General features: G+C 41.9%; 1 protein-coding gene across 1 annotated transcript in view; it reads left to right on the forward strand.

The window, feature by feature from the left end:
• Nucleotides 1-22356, forward strand: part of LOC139407283 (otoferlin-like) — a 126012-nt gene that overhangs the window by 4223 nt on the left and 99433 nt on the right. The window contains exon 2 of the mRNA XM_071150925.1: nucleotides 10102-10160. Within this exon, the coding sequence (XP_071007026.1) occupies nucleotides 10102-10160 (59 nt within the window). The remainder of the gene's footprint in view (nucleotides 1-10101; nucleotides 10161-22356) is intronic.

A 22356-nucleotide genomic window follows, 5' to 3' on the forward strand; every position in this document is an offset into this window, starting at 1 on the left:
AGCCTTGACGACAATATAACCTCCTGTTGTGAGGACGATGGTCCGATGTCAGAACGGTTCAGATAATAACTACAGAACGAAGCCAACATCAGCGTGAGCTTTGGTTGCGAATGGTATGAACTTTGAAATCTTATTCACTACAGAAGTGATACCTTCTAGCAGTTGAGTTAGCAACAGCCACTGCAAACGAGGGTTAGGAAGGAACAGACAGAGTATCCCGTCTACCACACAATGACGTTACTACAATTTATTCAATTTACCAGCAGAGACATTCTTCAAAGGACAAAGGACTCGGTTGGGCAACACGGCCTTCCATCTACCATCAACCTACCGAATCGCAGCTCAGAGTAAATATTTATTGCATTTTCCTTTTCCAAATGGGTGGTAATTTAGAATGCATAAGATACTGTATTTACGATAGCACAGCTTCGCCCTTTGTTCCTCAGTCTTCCCGCTCTTTCACTCAAACCCAGACCCTTTTCTTTTGTGTAACAAACTGTCATATCTGTTCCGCCCGCTAGGGACATTTTCCTTTATGACGTAATTTGTAATCAAGTTATGATTTAAATATGTGTATCTGTAATTCTGTGTGATTAGTTAGGTATTTAGTAGATAAATAATTAAACCCAATTTTGTATTGCTGATTCAACTTGTTAGCCAGGGTACGTGCAGATAACTAAGAATTTACAACTTTCAGATGAGACTGAATTAAGATGATGATTAATATTGACTGCTATTGATGTAAAATATTACTAGGTCTTTAAGAGTTTATTCGGAAGATAACAGCTCTATAAATATTATTTTGTGGTGCCCGACTCTCTAGTTAATTACATTTACAGTATTAGCTCAATCAGGTAATATTAATGACGGAGAAATTATTTTATAGAATAGCATGTCATATCACTTAATCCGGCATAGCCAAAGACATGACACGGGCTTCCGTTGATGACTTGCTTCCTCACATCGTCGCCGCTCCTTCTTCACTGCCTCTATTTCCTCCTTTGGGCGGCGATATTCTCCAGCCTGCGTCCAGGGTCCTTTACCGTCCAGGATCTCCTCCCATGTCCACTTGTCCTGTCTACGCTGCTTGGTCCTTCCTTGGTGGGATGTTCTGTTACGCTCGTCGAAATGATGGGACCAAGGTGCAGCGTGGTAGGCGTACATTTTATCTTTATTAAAAATGAACACCTAACAAACAACAAAAGGAAAACGAACGTAACGTTCGGTAGGCTACACAGAGATGTACAAAAACAACATCCCACAAAACTAAGGTGGCAAAACAGGTTGCCTAAGTATGATTCCCAATCAGAGACAACGCTAGACAGCTGTCCCTGATTGAGAACCATACCCGGCCAAAACAGAAATAAAGAACGTAGAGTTTCCCACCCGAGTCACACCCTGACCAACCAAACATAGAGAATAGAAAGATCTCTACGGTCAAGGCGTGACTGAAGGCTTGATGGTCATGCCTATCTTCTCTTCTGGGGCCTGAGGGGAAGATAACACAGCCAATGTGTTACAATATCAAATAAATGAGAAATTAAACAATTATTTCAACCATCACGAAATGGAGTCAGTTTCACTTTGGGTGAGACTAAATACAGATTGCTGGATTCGCTAAGAAGTTGCACAGACTGTCCCCACGTCTACCATTCACTGTAGTCTATTCTCTCTCTCTCTCGCTCTCTCTCGCTCTCTCTCGCTTGCTCTCTCGCTCTCTCTCTCCTCTCTCCTCTCTCTCTCGCTCTCCTCTCTCTCTCTCTCTCTCTCTCTCTCTCTCTCTCTCTCTCTCACTCTCTCTCTCTCTCTCTCTCCTCTCTCTCTCTCTCTCTCTCTCTCTCTCTCCTCTCTCTCTCTCTCTCTCTCTCTCACTCTCTCTCTCTCTCTCTCTCTCCTCTCTCTCGCTCGCTCTCTCTCTCACTCTCTCTCGCTCTCTCTCTCCTCTCTCTTCTCTCTCGCTCTCTCTGTCCTCTCTCTCTCTCTCTCACTCTCTCTCTCCTCTCTCTCGCTCTCTCTCTCTCCTCTCTCTCTCTCTCTCTCTCCTCTCTCTCGCTCTCTCTCTCCCCCCTCTCTCTCTCTCTCTCTCTCTCTCTGTCTCTCTCTCTCACTCTCTCTCTCCTCTCTCTCTTTCTCTCAATTGCTCTCTCGCTCTCTCTCTCCCCCCTCTCTCTCTCTCTCACTCTCTCTCACTCTCTTTTGTCATGTAGTTTCAGTCTCTTTTCTCTGACATGGTTGCTCGTTTGCGGCTTGTTTCATTCTCTATTCAAGCTGCCTTGTTGAATTGCTGTTTGGTTTTAAGAGGGCCTTGCATATCACTATGTGTGTGTGGTCCTACCCTATTAAACCCAAAAGACTAACAGGTTTAATATCTCTGTTAGGTGAAAAGATTCATCAGGACAGTCATGCTCACTGTGGTTTGTGTAGGTGGAACACATTGGATTTTATGCGATTTTTGTGTTCAAACTAAAGAGCTGACCTTGTGTACTGAATTACCCTGAAACCATTAGATCCGCATGTAAAGCCTTTAATGTATACTCCAACTTCAAAAGCAGAATATAACATAAATATATATATATATATATATATATATATAATAATATTAATTATTATATATTTATTTTATAAACTGCTTTTCATACAGAATCTCAAAGTCACTTAAAATGTAAATAAACAAATACATTATATATCAACTTTTTTCAAACCTAGGATAGAGGTTATCCAATATACTTACATGACCCAATAATTGTTGCAGTAACTGCAGTTTCTCAAAACAACACCTCATTTGTTGTGTAATCTGAGTTGAATAAGAAATGCATATATTTTGTTCTAGCAAATGGAAAACAGGTTAACTGTGATTAATGTATTTATTTCAACACAGAGAGAGAGAGATAAGTTATGAGGTCGCTAACCTGCCAGCGAGAAATTATTGAGTCCCTGTCCAGGCTAATTACCAATCAGAATGACAAGGGCTGTAATTACCTGTGTGTGTGTGTGTGTGTGTGTGTGTGTGTGTTTGGCTGGCAACCTCAGTACATATGAGCTGTCTACACACACACACATCAACAGACATGAACACCCACACAAAGCCTCTTACACACAAAGCAAATGACTTAAGTACACAAACGCACAACCACAGTAGAGCTTTCTGATATTCACCAGCCCTCATTTTCAAAGCAGTCTTTTAATAGACCCAGTAGTCTCTGTGTTTACTATCCTTGTGGTCATACATATATGGTACATCTTTTCTTAAACAATCTAACTGAAAATGTAAAAGATGAATAGCTACAAATTCACACAGTTGTATTTGAATTAGTCTATATTTAGTATGTATACATTAGATTGGAGGTATAGCTGTGTCCATGCCTTTTCCTTTTGTTGAAAAGCATCATGTCACCACAGAGTAAGTAGTCTATCTCTCGCTCTCTCTTGCTATCTCTCACTCTCTCTCGCTCTCTCTCGCTCTCTCTCGCTCTCTCTCGCTTTCTCGCTCTCTCTCGCTCTCTCTCGCTTTCTCGCTCTCTCTCACTCTCTCGCTTTCTCGCTCTCTCACTCTCTCGCTCTCTCGCTCTTTCTCGCTCTCTCTCGCTCTCTCTCGCTCTCTCCTCTCTCTCTCTCTCTCTCTTGCTCTCTCTCTCTCTCCTACTCTCTCCCTCTCTTTCAATCTCTCTCTCTCTTTCAATCTCTCTCTCTTTCAATCTCTATCTCTCTCTCTCTCTCTCTCTCTCTCTCTCTCTCTCTCTCCTCTCTCTCTTTCAATCTCTCTCTCTCTCTCTCCCTCTTGCTCTTTCAATCTCTTCCTCTCTCTCTCTTTAGCTCTCTCTCGCTCTTTCAATCTCTCCCTCCTTCTCTGTCTCTCTCTCTCTCTCTCTCTCTCTTTCAATCTCTCTCGCTCTCTTTCAATCTCTCGCTCTCTCTTTCAATCGCTCTCTCTCAATTCAATTCAATTCAATTTGCTTTATTGGCATGACGTAACAATGTACATATTGCCAAAGCTTATTTTGGAGATTTACAATATAAAAAATCAAAATCAAAATCAAAATTGTCAACGGGACAACAGTAACAACAATAACCAAGGGTCAAAATAACCATACATTCAACAATAACAATAAGCATACAGTAGAGTACATGTGCAGGTTGATTGGTCTGTCTCTCTCTCTCTTTCAATCTCTCTCACTTTCTCTTTCAATCTCTCCCTCCCTCTTTCTCTGTCACTCTCTCTCTGTCTTCTTTCTGTTACATTTGGTGTCATTATGAGTCATCATTTAGTTGTTTATTTGTCTGGCTGTCTTTCTCTCCTCTCCTCTGGCTCCTCGTATCAAGCCTGGTGTGGGCTTATGCTTGTCATTCGGTTATTACAGCACCATTACTCTGTCTTGCCCTTTCCATTTAGTCTGACACATGTAAATAGATGGCTGGAGTTTTACTGTTATCTATTGCCGGGGAAGGAGAGTTGTGCCATAGGTTGAGTGGGTCTCTGGCAACTAGTATATGGTTATGTCATGGAAACTGGTATATGGTTATGTCATGGCAACTAGTATATGGTTATGTCATGGAAACTAGTATATGGTTATGTCATGGAAACTAGTATATGGTTATGTCATGGCAACTAGTATATGGTTATGTCATGGCAACTAGTATATGGTTATGTCATGGCAACTAGTATATGGTTATGTCATGGCAACTAGTATATGGTTATGTCATGGCAACTAGTATATGGTTATGTCATGGAAACTAGTATATGGTTTTGTCATGGAAACTAGTATATGGTTATGTCATGGCAACTAGTATATGGTTTTGTCATGGCAGCTAGTATATGGTTATGTCATGGCAACTAGTATATGGTTTTGTCATGGAAACTAGTATATGGTTATGTCATGGCAACTAGTATATGGTTATGTCATGGCAACTAGTATATGGTTTTGTCATGGCAACTAGTATATGGTTTTGTCATGGACACTAGTATATGGTTATGTCATGGCAACTAGTATATGGTTATGTCATGGCAACTAGTATATGGTTATGTCATGGCAACTAGTATATGGTTATGTCATGGCAACTAGTATATGGTTATGTCATGGAAACTAGTATATGGTTATGTCATGGCAACTAGTATATGGTTATGTCATGGCAACTAGTATATGGTTTTGTCATGGCAACTAGTATATGGTTTTGTCATGGACACTAGTATATGGTTATGTCATGGCAACTAGTATATGGTTATGTCATGGCAACTAGTATATGGTTATATCATGGCAGCTAGTATATGGTTTTGTCATGGCAACTAGTATATGGTTATGTCATGGAAACTAGTATATGGTTTTGTCATGGCAACTAGTATATGGTTATGTCATGGCAACTAGTATATGGTTTTGCCATGGCAACTAGTATATGGTTATGTCATGGAAACTAGTATATGGTTTTGTCATGGCAACTAGTATATGGTTATGTCATGGCAACTAGTATATGGTTATGTCATGGCAACTAGTATATGGTTTTGTCATGGCAACTAGTATATGGTTTTGTCATGGCAACTAGTATATGGTTTTGTCATGGCAACTAGTATATGGTTATGTCATGGCAACTAGTATATGGTTATATCATGGCAGCTAGTATATGGTTTTGTCATGGCAACTAGTATATGGTTATGTCATGGAAACTAGTATATGGTTTTGTCATGGCAACTAGTATATGGTTATGTCATGGCAACTAGTATATGGTTTTGCCATGGCAACTAGTATATGGTTATGTCATGGAAACTAGTATATGGTTTTGTCATGGCAACTAGTATATGGTTATGTCATGGCAACTAGTATATGGTTATGTCATGGCAACTAGTATATGGTTTTGTCATGGCAACTAGTATATGGTTTTGTCATGGCAACTAGTATATGGTTTTGTCATGGCAACTAGTATATGGTTTTGTCATGGCAACTAGTATATGGTTTTTTCATGGCAACTAGTATATGGTTTTGTCATGGCAACTAGTATATGGTTTTGTCATGGGAACTAGTATATGGTTTTGTCATGGCAACTAGTATATGGTTTTGTCATGGCAACTAGTATATGGTTTTGCCATGGTAACTAGTATATGGTTATGTCATGGCAACTAGTATATGGTTATGTCATGGCAACTAGTATATGGTTATGTCATGGCAACTAGTATATGGTTATGTCATGGCAACTAGTAATGGCTATGTCATGGCAACTAGTATATGGTTATGTCATGGAAACTAGTATATGGTTATGTCATGGCAACTAGTATATGGTTATGTCATGGCAACTAGTAATGGCTATGTCATGGCAACTAGTATATGGTTATGTCATGGCAACTAGTATATGGTTATGTCATGGCAACTAGTATATGGTTTTGTCATGGACACTAGTATATGGTTTTGTCATGGCAACTAGTATATGGTTATGTCATGGCAACTAGTATATGGTTTTGTCATGGCAACTAGTATATGGTTATGTCATGGCAACTAGTATATGGTTATGTCATGGCAACTAGTATATGGTTTTGTCATGGACACTAGTATATGGTTATGTCATGGCAACTAGTAATGGCTATGTCATGGCAACTAGTATATGGTTATGTCATGGTAACTAGTAATGGCTATGTCATGGCAACTAGTATATGGTTATGTCATGGCAACTAGTATATGGTTATGTCATGGCAACTAGTATATGGTTATGTCATGCGATGCAAAGCATCAGGAGTCAGACGGAATTCACATGCAACATTGTGGTATTCATTTACAGGTACAGAAGGTGAGCTGAACCATGAATACTGATGTTGACAAACACTTGACTGACAATAATAACAAATAAAGTAAAAGCAATGGCCAATTCACTGAAACTACTGGCTTTTAAGGAAGAGCGCCTAAAACTTTGACAAAGCGTCAATAATTCCTCGCACAACTGACATATCAGGCCAGTCAAAGCTCTCCTAAAATGAGCAACCTCAACAGGTTTAAAGCTCAACCCCAAATCAGTCCACAAACGATCTGCGTTGGTTACACTATAAATATATGCTGGGTTTTATAGTTGACCTAACTGCTGGGTTGCAGGCATTGAGTCACTTAGTTTGGTCGTTTTCTTTAAAAACTGCTGGGTTATTGATGCTGGGTGCTGGGTTATTGATGCTGGGTTAATGAGATATGACTCAGCGGGTCAGCTCAGAAGACTGGAGGAATGGCTTAGTAGGGGCAAGGCTTTCAGATAATTATTTTTGGCCAGCCAATAGAATAAATGTAATTCTGTTCAATCTGTTCTGTTGTATTGTTAGATTGAACGCTGACAGTAGTAAATCTAGTTATTTTTCCCCTAGCGGTTCAACTACCATTAAAATCGTGATGTAGAGGCATCTTGAGAAGGTTCATACACATCTATCATACACATCTATCATACACATAGTTTCATACACATCTATCATACACATAGTTTCATACACATCAATGTACTTTTACGAAGAAAAAAGCATGTAGGCAATGTAGATTATACGTTTATATAGGTAGCTACAGTGCCTTCAGAATGTATTCACACCTCTTGACATTTTGTTGTATTACAGACTGAATTAAAAATGCATTCAATTTAGATTTTTTGGTCATTAAAATAAAAGTGGAATTTTGTTTTTCAAAATGTTTACAAATTAATTTAAAAAAAGAAAAGCAAAAATGTCTTGAGTCAATAAGTATTAAACCCTATTTTTAATGTCAACCCTAAATAAGTTCAGGAGTAAAAATGTGCTTAACAAGTCACATAATAACTGCAATAGTGTTTAACATGATGTTTGAATGACTACTTCATCTCTGTACCCCACACATACAATTATCTGTAAGGTCCCTCAGTCGAGCAGTGAATTTCAATTCAACCACAAAGACCAGGGAGTTTTTCCAACGCCTCGCAAAGAAGTGCACCTATTGGTAGATGGGTAAAAAAAGAAGCAGAAATTGAATATCCCTTTGAGCATGATGAAGTTATTAATTACCCTTTGGATGGTCAATCCATACCGATACACCCAGTCATTACAAAGATACAGGCGTCCTTGCTAATTCATTTGCCAAAGAGGAAGGAAACCGCACAGGGATTTCACCATGAGGCCAATGCTGACTTTAAAACAGTCACAGAGTTTAATGGCTGTGACAGGAGAAAACTGAGGATGGATCAACAACATTGTGTTACTCCACAATACTAACCTAAATGACAGAGTGAAAAGAAGGGAAACCTGTACATAATAAAAATATTACAAAACATGCATCCTGTTTGCAACAAGGCACTAAAGTAAAACTGCAAAAAAATGCAGCAAAGCAGTTCACTTTTTGTATGTTTGGTGCAAATCCAATACAACACATTACTGAGTGCCGTACTCCAAATTTTCAAGCATAGTGGTGGAGTTCTAATCCCACACAGGGCAGATATATTTTTTTACCTCCTTTTTCGATCTTGTCTCATCGCTGCAACTCCCCAATGGGCTCGGTAGAGGTGAAGGTCGAGTCATGTGTCCTCTGAAATGTTACCTGCCAAACCCTGCTTCTTAACACCCGCCCGCTTAACCCGGAAGCCAGCTGCACCAATGTGTTTGAGGTTTCACCGTTCAACTGAGGAGTCGCTAGAGTGCAATGAGCCAAGTAAAGCCCCCCCCCCGCCCGGCCAAACCCTCCACTAACCTGGAAGCCAGCTGCACCAATGTGTCGGAGGTTTCACCGTTCAACTGAGGAGTCGCTAGAGTGCAATGAGCCAAGTAAAGCCCCCCCGGCCAAACCCTCCACTAAACCGGAAGACACTGGGCCAATTGTGCACTACCCTATGGGACTACCGGTCCCGGACGGTTGTGACACAGCCTGGGATCGAACCCGGGTCTGCGATGCAGTGCTTTAGATTGCTGCGCCACTCGGGAGATCCCTGTGAGAGAGGTTGCCTCGGTAGTAGTTGTAGGTTTTTATACACTACCTAAGAACAATCTGTTCATTTGACCATTGGAAAAAGAGCTACAGCGTAAGTTCTGCAATGCAGGTTCTGTTGAATTGAACCTCTAATCTTCCTTTTCAAGGTAATGATTGCAATGTTCTTCCCAACACAATACTGCAATAAATGTGTCCACCGCAAGTGGTAATAGGTGTCAGGAACTTGGAGCCTTACCACTGTGAGCTTACTGTCCAGAACCGTATTGCACATCATTTTATTATCACAGCGTGCCAGTGGACTTCTGGTAAGTGTGCTTTAGTGAGAACATATTGGGATCAGGTACAACTACTTTAACCCACCCCCAACATGAATATTATGAGCAAGTTACTGTTTAATGAGGCTTACACAAGTGTCTCAGTTCCTCAAGAGCCTATGCCTATCCCAATTTTGGGATATGTAAGTAATAATGTTATGAATTTTATATTGGAATATGTAATGTGCAAACATATTCAAGCACATTTTAATTTGCAGTGTACAAATTTAGATGTATTAATAGGAATGTTTAATTATTGGACAGAACACATGCTGGGTTACCAAATAACCCAAATTGGGTTGTTTTTAACCCAGCATTTTCAGCTGGGTTGCATGAATATCCCAACATGTTGGGTTGTTTAGAGCAGTACAGCACTACATGTCGATGATGCAATAGAAATTAAAACGTCTAAATAAACAATGTTACAAAGGATTTATCGAGATAGATTTTTTTTGTAATAACTATGGAAAATGTCTAGTAGTAGGAATTTGCTTGAGAATGCTAGCATGATAAATGAACATTAGCAAACATTTGCAGACCGAGTTTGGCACCAAATAAGAGGATAGAGATGTCCTGAAATGTCAGATGGATGGATATTTGCTTTCCAACGTGTTCTTCAAGGCCAATGTGTTCTTCAAGGCCAACGTGTTCTTCAAGGCCAATGTGTTCTTCAAGGCCAACTTGTTCTTCAAGGCCAACGTGTTCTTCAAGGCCAATGTGTTCTTCAAGGCCAACGTGTTCTTCAAGGCCAACGTGTTCTTCAAGGCTCATTAACCCTTTGTGACCCTACACTTCATTGAATAACTTTTTGTATTTTTATCGTTTGAAAATTGTAAATCCTTTGAGCCTGTCTAACCCCTGACCTCTGTCCTTTCACCCCTCAGGTCTGTCGTTCTACACACGTGTTCTGGAGAACTGTGAGGATGAGGCCAGATTTGATGAGGTTTGTAACTCTTCTATTAGATTCCAAATAACCATCAAGCCCTTTTTCTTTTGTGTTTATATTTTAATTTAGTTTAGACAATTTAATTTAGCAGAGTTAGTACATATGGGGGAGATGGATGCAGTAGGCTACAAAGAGCACTAGGCAAGTCAGTTAGGAACAAATTCTTATTTTCAATGACAGCCTAGGAACAGTGGGTTAACTGCCTTGTTCAGGGGCAGAACGACAGATGTTTTACCTTTTCAGCTCGGGGATTCGATCTTGCCGCCCCCTATAGGCTTTACATCCCTGTGTCCTGAGGTGAGAGTTTCCCCACCATGACACAAATAGCATGATTTGTGTTGGATATTACTTTGCTTGATATGGACATGGTTAAGTCAAATCAAACGTTATTTGTCACATGCGCCAAATACAACAGGTGTAGACCATACAGTGAAATGTTTTCTTCCAAGCCTTTAAACAACAATTCAATTTGAAGAAAATCCCTAAAAAAGTAAGAGATAAGAATAACAAATAATTAAAGAGCAGCAGTAAATAACAATAGCGGGGCTATTTACAGGGGGTACCGGTACAGAGTCAATGGTCCTCCTTTTCCTGTAGTCCACAATCATCTCCTCTGTTTTGATCGCGTTGAGGGTATGGAGCTAGTGTGTTCATCCATACTCCTTATTAACAGGCTCCAGTGTTGGTTATCACATCAGGGATTTGACCAGGCTCTGCTAACAGGAAATCCTGCACTATTTTAATCTTATCAAGTTTTTTGTGTTATTTCTTTACAGTACCTCTGTTCTTAAGACAAGAAGGAATCTCATTTGACGTCCATTGTAAATGGGCCATTTCCTATCTAGTCCACTCTAATGGGCCACTTGCAACTAGTCTTCGGTGGTGGTATTTGTGGGGTTGAGATGGCAGTGAGAACTAGAGGATGGCAGCCATGCTGTACAGTGTGACCAGATCAGACATACTGCAGGCTACTGGGGTGTAGAGACTTAACTAGGCAGAGAGAGAGAGAGAGAGGAAGAGCGAGAGTTAGTTAGTTTGTACCTGAGAGACACCATGAATATGATTACTTTGTGATTTACCTTTACATTGGCCATCTAAAAATAAACAAATGACATTAGCAGGAATAAGAACTCTGCTCTACTCTGAATATGATTCTGATAAATTGTAGACCTGTAATAGTCTTGAAAACCAGACTCAAGAACATGCGTGAGGCAACGAGGATGTCTAGAGAGACCTGTAAATGCCTCAGGGTCCAGGAGCTTTGGTGGAGGCTGATGATTGACTGGCTCTGTTTGGCTTTGTAGCTGTTCTGGAAAGTTTTCCCAGTGCGATTCCTCTTGTCAGGTTGGGAAATCAGTTCTGTAATGTTTTTAAACCTGAAGACTCACTCTGGGAGGGAGGGATGAGGAGTAGACAGTGGAATACTGAAAGAGAGAGCAAAGACAGAGAAGAAGAAAATAGAGAGAGAAAATTAAATATGGAGGGAGATACAGAGAGAGAGAGAGAGATATGCATCAACAGCAACCATGGGAAAATCCTCTGCATCATCATTAACAGCAGACTTGTACATTTCCTCAGTGAAAACAATGTACTGAGCAAATGTCAAATTGGCTTTTTACCAAATTATCGTACGACAGACCACGTGTTCACCCTGCACACCCTAATTGACAAACAAACAAATCAAAACAAAGGTAGTCTTCTCATGCTTTGTTGATTTCTAAAAGCCTCAATTTGGCATGAGGGTCTGCTATACAAATTGATGGAAAGTGATGTTGGGGGGAAAACACACAACATTATAAAATCCATGTACACAAACAACAAGTGTGCGGTTAAAATAGTCAAAAAGCACACACATTTCTTCCCACATGGCTGTGGGTTGAGACAGGGATGCAGCTTAAGCCCCACCCTCTTCAATATATATATATCAACGAATTGGCAAGAGCACTAGAACAGTCTGCAGCACCCGGCCTCACCCTACTAGAATCTGAAGTCAAATGTCTACTGTTTGCTGATGATCTGGTGCTTCTGTCTCCAACCAAGGAGGGCCTACAGCAGCAACTAGATCTTCTGCACAGATTCTGCCAGACCTGGGCCCTGACAGTAAATCTCAGTAAGACCAAAATAATGGTGTTCCAAAAAAGGTCCAGTCGACACTGTTGTCCTAGAGCACACAAAAAACTATAAATACCTTGGCCTAAACATCAGCGCCACAGGTAACTTCTACAAAGCTGTGAATGATCTGAGAGACAAGACAAGAAGGGCATTCTATGCCATCAAAAGGAACATCAAATTGGACATATCAATTAGGATCTGGCTAAAAATACTTGAATCAGTTATAGAACCCATTTCCCTTTATGGTTGTGAGGTCTGGGGGCCGCTCACCAACCATGAATTCACAAAATGGGACAATCACCAAATTGAGACTCTGCATGCAGAATTCTGCAAAAATATCCTCTGTGTACAATGTAGAACACCAAATACTGCATGCAGAGCAGAATTAAGTCGATACCCGCTAATGATAAAAATCCAGAAAAGAGCCGTTAAATTTTACAACCACCTAAAAGGAAACGATTCCCAAACCTTCCATAACAAAGCCATCACATACAGAGAGATGAACCTGGAGATGAGTCCCCTAAGCAAGCTGGTTTGGGGCTCTGTTCACAAACACTAACAGACCCCACAGAGCTCCAGGACAGCAACACAATTAGACCCAACCAAATCATGAGAAAACAAAAAGAGAATTACTTGACACATTGGAAAGAATGAACAAAATAACAGAGCAAACTAGAATGCTATTTGGCCCTGAACAGAGAGTAAACAATGGCAGAATACCTGACCACTGTGACTGACACAAACTTAAGGAAAGCTTTGACTATGTCCAAACTCAGTGAGCATAGCCTTGCTATTGAGAAAGGCCGCCGTAGGCAGACCTGGCTCTCAAGAGAAGACAGGCTATGTGAAACTGAGCTGCACTTCCTAACCTCCTGCCAAATGTATGACCATATTAGAGACACATATTTCCCTCAGATTACACAGATCCACAAAGAATTCGAAAAAACAAATCCAATTTTGATAAACTATCTACTGGGTGAAATTCCACAGTGTGCCATCACAGCAGCAAGATTTGTGACCTGTTGTCACAAGAGAAGGTCATCCAGTGAAGAACAAACACCATTGTAAATACAACCCATATTTATGCTTATTTATTTTCCCTTTTGTACTTTAACCGAAAGTGTGTGAGAGAGAGAGAGAGAGAGAGAGAGAGAGAGAGAGAGAGAGAGAGAGAGAACCAGACAAAATATAGGTTATGCCATGGGGCATACTTTAAGAGTTTCTCTCTCATACAGAGGAGACCTTGAGTTTTTCTGCTTGTTGTTTAGGAGCAGAAACACTTTCCTTTGATGGCTCGGCTCAGACACTGAGTGCTTTTTCCTTTGCTGATAACCAGCGCTATTGTTTTGGGTCTAATCAGGAACAACAGCAAGATGAGACTTAATGTACCCATGCCTGCACAAAGACTACACACACACACACACACACACACACACACACACACACACACACACACACACACACACACACACACACACACACACACACACACACACGCACACAGACACACATGCACACACACACACACACACACGCACGCACACACACCACTCATTCTCCTATGGTATTATTATTGCCTCATTTACATTGGTGAGTTGGTACAGTTACAGTAGGACAACTGATGTGATCGGACAGAGGGTTATCCAATGTTCCCTGCCCGGGCTTTGTGCATCCAAACCACGAAACGATGAAGAGGTTATTATATCAACTCATCATCAATGGATTGTCCAGTCTGACCCCGGGCAGTCTAGTGTCTAGAGGACAGCTTCAACAGTGTGAGTGTGCATGATTTATATCAAAAGTTAACCCAAAAAGCTTTGAATGCGATAGCAGTTTAATTTTCTACATCCTAATAACCCTCCTCATCTTCATAATAAAACTCACTGAATATCCCAGGCCAGCCTCTCTAGTAAAACACTGCCTCATTAGCATAAAGATAGGTTTGTTTCTTTATGCATGGCCTGGAACATGGCTTTGATAGACTGGATGCTGAATCTGTATTCATGATTCAACATGGGAGGGTTAGCTTGTAGCTGCAGTACATTGGAGCCTCTCCCTGTTCTTTAGTGTATTAGCCTGAAAACTACACTACCTCCATGAAGCCATCTCCTCCTGCTAGAATACTGATGTGTATTTGGGCCACAAGTTAACAGCATTCTGAGTGTTGGGGAGTTAAAAAAAGTATTGTTTTCTAAATATTCTGCAGCGTAACCTATTCATGCTGTGTAGCCTTCTTGATTGGGATCATACATAGGGTATGCAGATAGATGTTTTCATGAGGCACCCAAAGCAACATGTCATTAATGTCATAACTTTTTCATAACTTTTTCAGGCGCTTGCATACTGAAAGACATAGAGCTATTTCATAATGTATTGTGCCTGTCCGCCATTATGTAGGTTACCACTCACTGAAAGCTTGTAGCTGGCCACTGTGAAGTCACTTCCTGAAAGTGCCCGCATCAATTCCCATATTGCCTGCATCACTTCCCTGATTATGGTTGAGTTGCAGGAAACGAGGGCCCTCATGCGACTGTTTGTTATGATGGGGTTAAATATAGCGAGTGTTCTCGTTAACCCAGCGCCATGACATCCTGTTCATGGAGAGAACCATATCCCTGTCAGACTAACCGAAACAGCTAACTGATCATGTGGAGCTCCAGGAAGTACTCTGGTTTGTCGTTGGGCTTTGAGAATGTGAGATGTGGATTACAGGCATCTGTAGACAACATAAAGACTAAAGTGTTTTCACTTTTTTTAAATCCTGTCTGGTTGCACACTGTTCTTTAGGGTTGAAGTGTTGCCCTACAGAAGTAGTATCCAATCTCCCAGCATACTGAATAAAGGTAGAAAGTATTTATTCCTAGATATTCCCTTACCCTAGACAGTTATTTCTTTCCACACTGTGTTACTGAAGGCAACGGTTTCATGGGTATTTGTAACCATGAAATCCCACATTGCATTTCTCACTTCTGTGGTTTATTCATTGCTGTCTTGTTCTTAAAGTTTTAACACACACACACACACTCATTTCCGAGGGGAATGTTTCGTCCTCGTTTCTCCTCGTTTCTGCTGCATGCATCTGCATAATAATGCTCATCTCACACAGAGAACACTACGCAGCACTGACAAGGCACCGCCATTAAGACTGCAACAACAGCCCCCCCCTTTCACAAAACGTTCTCTTTCCACCAGAGCGAGAAGAACAGATCATGACCATAAATAGCTACAAGATAATTGTCTCATCATGTCTAAAACTGTTTCAATGAAACAGAGAACTTTCAGGACATTGGTACATGTCAGGATATTGTATTCTACTGCTCCCAGATGAGGTAATGTAATACAGTATAAGTGTCTCAGCTATAGATCTCAGGTAGATTTATTGTATTGGTCTTCAATGGCGAGAGCCCTATAATTGGTATAGCCATGGGTGTACTGTAAGTGGAATGTCCCTGTGCTCTGTGTATGGATTCTGAATAGATGTCTGTGTACAGATTGGCAGGTTAAATTGACCGACTTTGATAGGGTATGGTGGTGAGGTTGATAGATCGATATCTGGCGATATTGAAAAAGATGGTCCCCATAGGTGGATTAGAACATGGTAAAGTGGTCCTGGGCTGTGATTGAAAGGGTATTGGAGTGGATGGACAGGCTAGTTTCAGGGCTAGACAGTTCAGTCTTGACTATGATTTATCAGCCTTGAGTTTCTGTGTCTCAAGTCTCAAGCTTTTAAAATAATACTCTCAAAACAGCTTTTCTTTGCTCGCAATTCGGACTCTCCAGAAGCTTTTGGGATAGTACGGTGGAGCAGTCTCAGGTCATGCTGACATGTCAAATTGGACATCAGTCAAAGGTCTTTTGGTGTAAAGATAATACACTTTTGCAGTTTGATTGCGTAGTGCTGCAGTATCTGGTTTATAGACCATGGGCGATTCTGTGAAACCTGCTTGGACAACTTGACCCATTTCCCCTCTGCAGTTAACTCCACACCAGATGGCCTCAGTGCCTTACACAATGAAAACAGTTGGAGTTTAATCAAGACGGTAGTCTATTCCTGAATTCACAATCAAATCACTTTAGATTAGCTGTATAAAGTGCCCTTGCAGCAGCCAGAGAAAAAGGGACTGTTTCAATACAGTAACGGTATTATACTGCACTTGTTTTAAACTTGATTCAAGGTGTAAAACCTTGTGTGATGGTGGATGGGCTTAATTGTACTGGCGTGGGAAGAATAGCTGAATTATGCACATTGTTAATCAGATAAATAGAAATGTGTTCATAGAAGTGTCATTAACGGACATTGCTTTGCCGTAAAGACCACAATGATCATCATTGATTGTATGTTGTGTTAATCTCATTAATACTGAAGAGGTTTCATGTCAACAATATTTTTTCTTTGTATGGTCATGTTATTTTAATCAGGATTCATTTGGTGCAGAAAAAAATCATTACCCTCTAATGAGTTGAAGTATGTCACTCAACACTCATACACACTGACTGCACACACACACAGACACGCACACACACACAGACACACATACACACACAGACACACATACACACACAGACACACATACACACACAGACACACATACACACACAGACCGCACACACACACAGACACGCATACACACACAGACACGCACACACACACAGACACACATACACACACAGACCGCACACACACACACAGACACGCACACACACACAGACACGCATACACACACAGACACGCACACACACACAGACACGCACACACACACAGACACGCATACACACACAGACACGCACACACACACAGACACACATACACACACAGACCGCACACACACACAGACACGCACACACACACAGACACGCATACACACACAGACACGCACACACACACAGACACGCATACACACACAGACACGCACACACACACAGACACGCACACACACACAGACACGCATACACACACAGACACGCACACACACACAGACACACATACACACACAGACCGCACACACACACAGACACGCACACACACACAGACACGCATACACACACAGACACGCACACACACACAGACACGCAGACACACACACACAGACACTCATACACACACAGACTGCACACACACACACAGACACGCACACACACAGACACGCATACACACACAGACCGCACACACACACAGACACGCACACACACACAGACTGCACACACACACAGACACGCACACACACACAGACACACATACACACACAGACCGCACACACACACAGACACGCACACACACACAGACACACATACACACACAGACCGCACACACACACAGACACGCACACACACACAGACACACATACACACACAGACTGCACACACACACAGACACGCAGACACACACACACAGACTCTCATACACACACAGACTGCACACACACACAGACACGCACACACACAGACACGCATACACACACAGACCGCACACACACACAGACACGCACACACACACAGACTGCACACACACACAGACACGCACACACACACAGACACACATACACACACAGACCGCACACACACACAGACACGCACACACACACAGACACACATACACACACAGACACGCACACAAACACGCAGACACACACACACAGACACTCATACACACACAGACCGCACACACACACAGACACACACAGACACGCATACACACACTGACCGCACACACACACAGACACGCACACACACACAGACACGCACACACACAGACACACATACACACACAGCCACGCACACACACACAGACACGCAGACACACACAGACACGCACACACACAGACACGCACACAGACACACACAGACATGCACACATGCACACGGACACACGCACGCAGACACACGCAGACACACGCGCGCACAAACACACACACACCCACACACACACACACACACACACACACACACACACACACACACACACACACAAAGGCTGTACTGTCTGAAATAAGTAAAGAGAATATGTATTTTTTAAGTCTGTTCACTATCAGTGAGCATAGCATAAACCACAGTCTCTGTACAGCACATTATTCTGTAGAGCCAGGCCTGGCCTCTCCCTTCATAGGTAAAACAAATTATTGAAGGAACTCTAGTGAATTATGTAAGACTATGTCATAATCTCTGTGTTGATGTGAGGTCGAAACGATCTTCAGTAATTTAACTGTCTCAGAGTTGAGCTCGGGCTGTAGGCCTACTTTCTTAGTGGAATACTGCTATATACAAGATGGTAAACCCCGAGTAGACCACCTCACCCTTCCCTTACCCTGTCCAGGAAATCGACTACTAAATATTACATCACTTCCCATGAAAATGACATATAGCTTTCCTCCAACTGGAGTGAGGTGTCATCAAAGGGAGGATGGATAGATCATGATCTGTTTTGATTCAACACATTATAGAATTATGAAATCATTTATTTTAGGTGGGATTTTATATTGAAAGTACAAAAGGACATTATTATTAGCACAAAATGATTCTGCTGCTCTGTCGTTCGCTGCATACTTTAGTCTGAGACTGACATCGATGAAGTCGTTTGTGGTGACGAGGGGCACAAAGGAGGTTGTTCAAAAACAATGTCTTCTGCGATTGGATCGTCTCTAACCAATCAGTGTATCAAAGCCAATGACACATTTTCAAACCGCCACTTTACCCACGTGTGTTCTGGCTCTGGTCCAACCCATTGGATTCTGGACCAATCAGATAGCCCCGATTGTGTTTGCATTCGGTGAAGGGTCAGACTCATTGCAGAGAAAAGCTAAGCAAGGAGTCTGGGTATCCAGGGAAACTTCAGAGATGCTCTCCTCTGTGAGTGAAACCATGCTGTAGCTACATACAGTGCATTCGGAAAGTATTCAGACCCCTTGACTTTTTCCACATTTTGTGGGAAAAATGTATTAAATAACAGTCTACACACAGTACCCCATAATGAAAAAGTGAAAACAGGTTTTTAGAAATTTGTGCACATTTATAAAAAAGCAAAAAACAAAAATACCATATTTACATAAGTATTCAGACCCGTCGCTATGAGACTCGAAACTGAGAAAAAAAGGCTCATGACAGCTTGCTTGGAGTTTGCCAAAAGGCATCTAAAGACTCTCAGACTATGAGAAACATGGTGATGGCAGCAGCATGCTGTGGGGATGTTTTTGGGGCTGTTTTTTTTTTAGCGGCAGGGACTGGGACACTAGTCAGGATGGGGGGCAGGAAGAACGGAGCAAAGAACAGAGAGATCCTTGATGAAAACCTGCTCCAGAGCACTCAGGACCTCAGACTGGGGCGAAGGTTCACCTTCCAACTGGACAACGACCCTAAGCACACAGTCAAGATAACGCAGGAGTGGCTTTGGGTGAAGTCTCTGAATGTCCTTGAGTGGCCCAGCCAGAGCCCGGACTTGAACCCGACCGAACATCTCTGGTGAGACCTGAAAATAGCTGTGCAGCCACGCTTCCCATCCAACCTGAGAGGATCTGCAGAGAAGAATGGAAGAAACTCCACAAATACAGGTGTACTAAGCTTGTAGTGTCAAACCCAAGAAGACTCAAGGCTGTAATCGCTGCCAAAGTTGCTTCAACAAGTACTGGGTAAAGGGTATGAATACTTATATAAATGTGATATTTCTGTGTTTTATTTGTAATAAATTAGCAAAAATGTGTAAAAATACTTTTTTGCTTTGTCATTAAGGGATATTGTGTGTAGATTGATGAGGGAAAAAAACAATTGAATCCATTTTAGAATAAGGCTGCAACGTAACAAAAACAAAAAAGTCAAGGAGTCTGACTTTTTGAATGCACTGTATTTTATCTCATCCTAGATGTGTTCATCCTCTGTGTCCATGGCAACAGTCAGGAGGAATCATGGGATATGGTTAGGAGGACTGCGGGATGACCCTGCTCACCAAGCTAGTCGCCGTGGTTTTACAGTGAAGGACCATGGGAGTCAATATCTTGTCTTTAATTGAGCTCTTGGCCCTTCTTAATGCGGTCAGAGCATATCTGTCATTTTTAACGAGCACATCATACCTCCATTTAAGGAAGGCTGCCGCTCTGTAAAAGACTATGTAAGAACAGAGAGAGAGAAAAGGGAAGACAGAAGGGAGAGAGAGAAGGGAGAGAGAGAAGGGGAGAGAGAAGGGAGGGAGAGAAGGGAAGACAGAAGGGAGAGAGAGAAGGGGGAGAAAGAAGGGAGAGAGAGAAGGGAGAGAGAGAGAGAGAAGGGAGAGAGAGAAGGGAGGGAGAGAAGGGAGAGAGGGGAGGGAGAGAAGGGAGGTAGAGAAGGGAGAGAGAGAAGGAAGGGAGAGAAGGGAGAGAGAGAAGGAAGGGAGAGAAGGGAGAGAGAGAAGGGAGAGAGAATAAAGGGAGAGAAGGGAGAGAGAGAAGGGAGGGAGAGAAATGAGGGAGAGAGGGGAGAGAGAAAAGGGAGGGAGAGAAGGGAGAGAGAAGGAGAGAGAGAGAAGCGAGGGAGAGAAGGGAGGGAGGGAGAGAAGGGAGGAGAGAGAGAAGGGAGGGAGGGAGAGAAGGGTGGGAGGGAGAGAAGAGAGAGAGAGAAGGGAGGGAGGGAGAGAAGCGTGGGAGGGAGAGAAGAGAGAGAGAGAAGGGAGGGAGATAAGGTGAGAGAGAAGTAAGCTTGAGGATGTTTTGAGACCATAAGACTGTTGAATAGTCATTTGCGGAGGCCTCTGTCCAAAATGTGATGCATTTCTATAGCTATCTATATACTGTACTGTGGGTGTACTGTAGGTGTCTGGTGCCAGTCAGGTTAATTCCATTGGTACTGTATACAACAGTGAGCACCACATGGGATTTGAACCAGAAACCTTCTGGTTATGAGTTCATCTGCTTTGGGAAAGGGGAGGGACAGTTAGCACATTGGGTTGTGGAACCATCTAGGAAGGTTTGAGAAGCAAACCAAGAACCAAGCAACACTCATCCAATATTGTTTTTTGTACTTCAATTATTGTATTTAATTTGCAAACATGAATCTTATCTCTGCCAATTCACATTTGTGTAGATACACGTACACTGAGTGTGAAAAGAGAACAAATTTCCATGACAACAGCAAAGATGGCTTAGATTGGCTCGTTCCTTCACCCTAAAGAACAATCTGGTTTTCTTTACCTTCACTATGGGTCTATGGCTCTATGACTCTATGGTGCTTAGCTCTATGGTTAAGCAGTCAGGTGGTTAACTCAACATAGGCCATTGGACTTCCTTCCCACTGTTGACCACCATTCATTTATGCCTCCCAGCATTTGCCCCAACTCATAGTGTGTTTCAGTCAGACTCACCGTATTTATACCTGTGCTATATTTGGTTATTGGACTCCATTACCTAAATATCATCATGCATGAGTCATACTGTAACTCATTAAAGGTCATGATGCGCACGAACATGAAGTATGATGAAACATTCTCTCCTGCGATATTCTGGGCCATGGGTGAGTGATACTAACCTGCCCCAATATATCTACATCAAGCCATCTTCCAAACTACCTTCTCCATTAGATGATGGTGATTCCTTAGCTATATGTTTATAAACAGTCTTCCATTTAGTTTCAATCAGGAAGTTAGTGTTGATTCATTGGGGTCATGTGACTGTTAAAATGGCTGTCCTGGGACGTGGTAATGGGGATCGTAATGGCGACGCTGAATTATAAATGATGAGGTTGAGATCTTAAATCGAACCTGGTGCAATTATTGTCAACATGAATAGTTAACCACACATGTGGGTTTTATAGGCATGACTGTCTCTGAATGTGTATTTCCTACAGTATGTGTACAAGTAGTGTCTGTCTGACTGTTCACCCTCCCCCCGTATGTTTTTTTTGTGTGTTCAGTAGATTCTTATTGGTAGAGGATTCTTCACTGTGTGTTTCCTCAGAGGTAAACTCAATTTGAATTCATGCCACCACAGCTAAAACCAAACTTGGACACATTTGTGTGTCAAATGCGTGTCCTCTGTAATGTTCCAGATCATTCCATGCGTTACATTAACTCCATACTGTGGTGTGATGCTTCAGTGTTCTACTGTAAGCTATCTAAGTTTCA

The sequence above is a fragment of the Oncorhynchus clarkii genome, chromosome 4 (assembly GCF_045791955.1).
Source record: "Oncorhynchus clarkii lewisi isolate Uvic-CL-2024 chromosome 4, UVic_Ocla_1.0, whole genome shotgun sequence".
In the NCBI taxonomy this organism is placed as follows: Eukaryota; Metazoa; Chordata; class Actinopteri; order Salmoniformes; family Salmonidae; genus Oncorhynchus; species Oncorhynchus clarkii.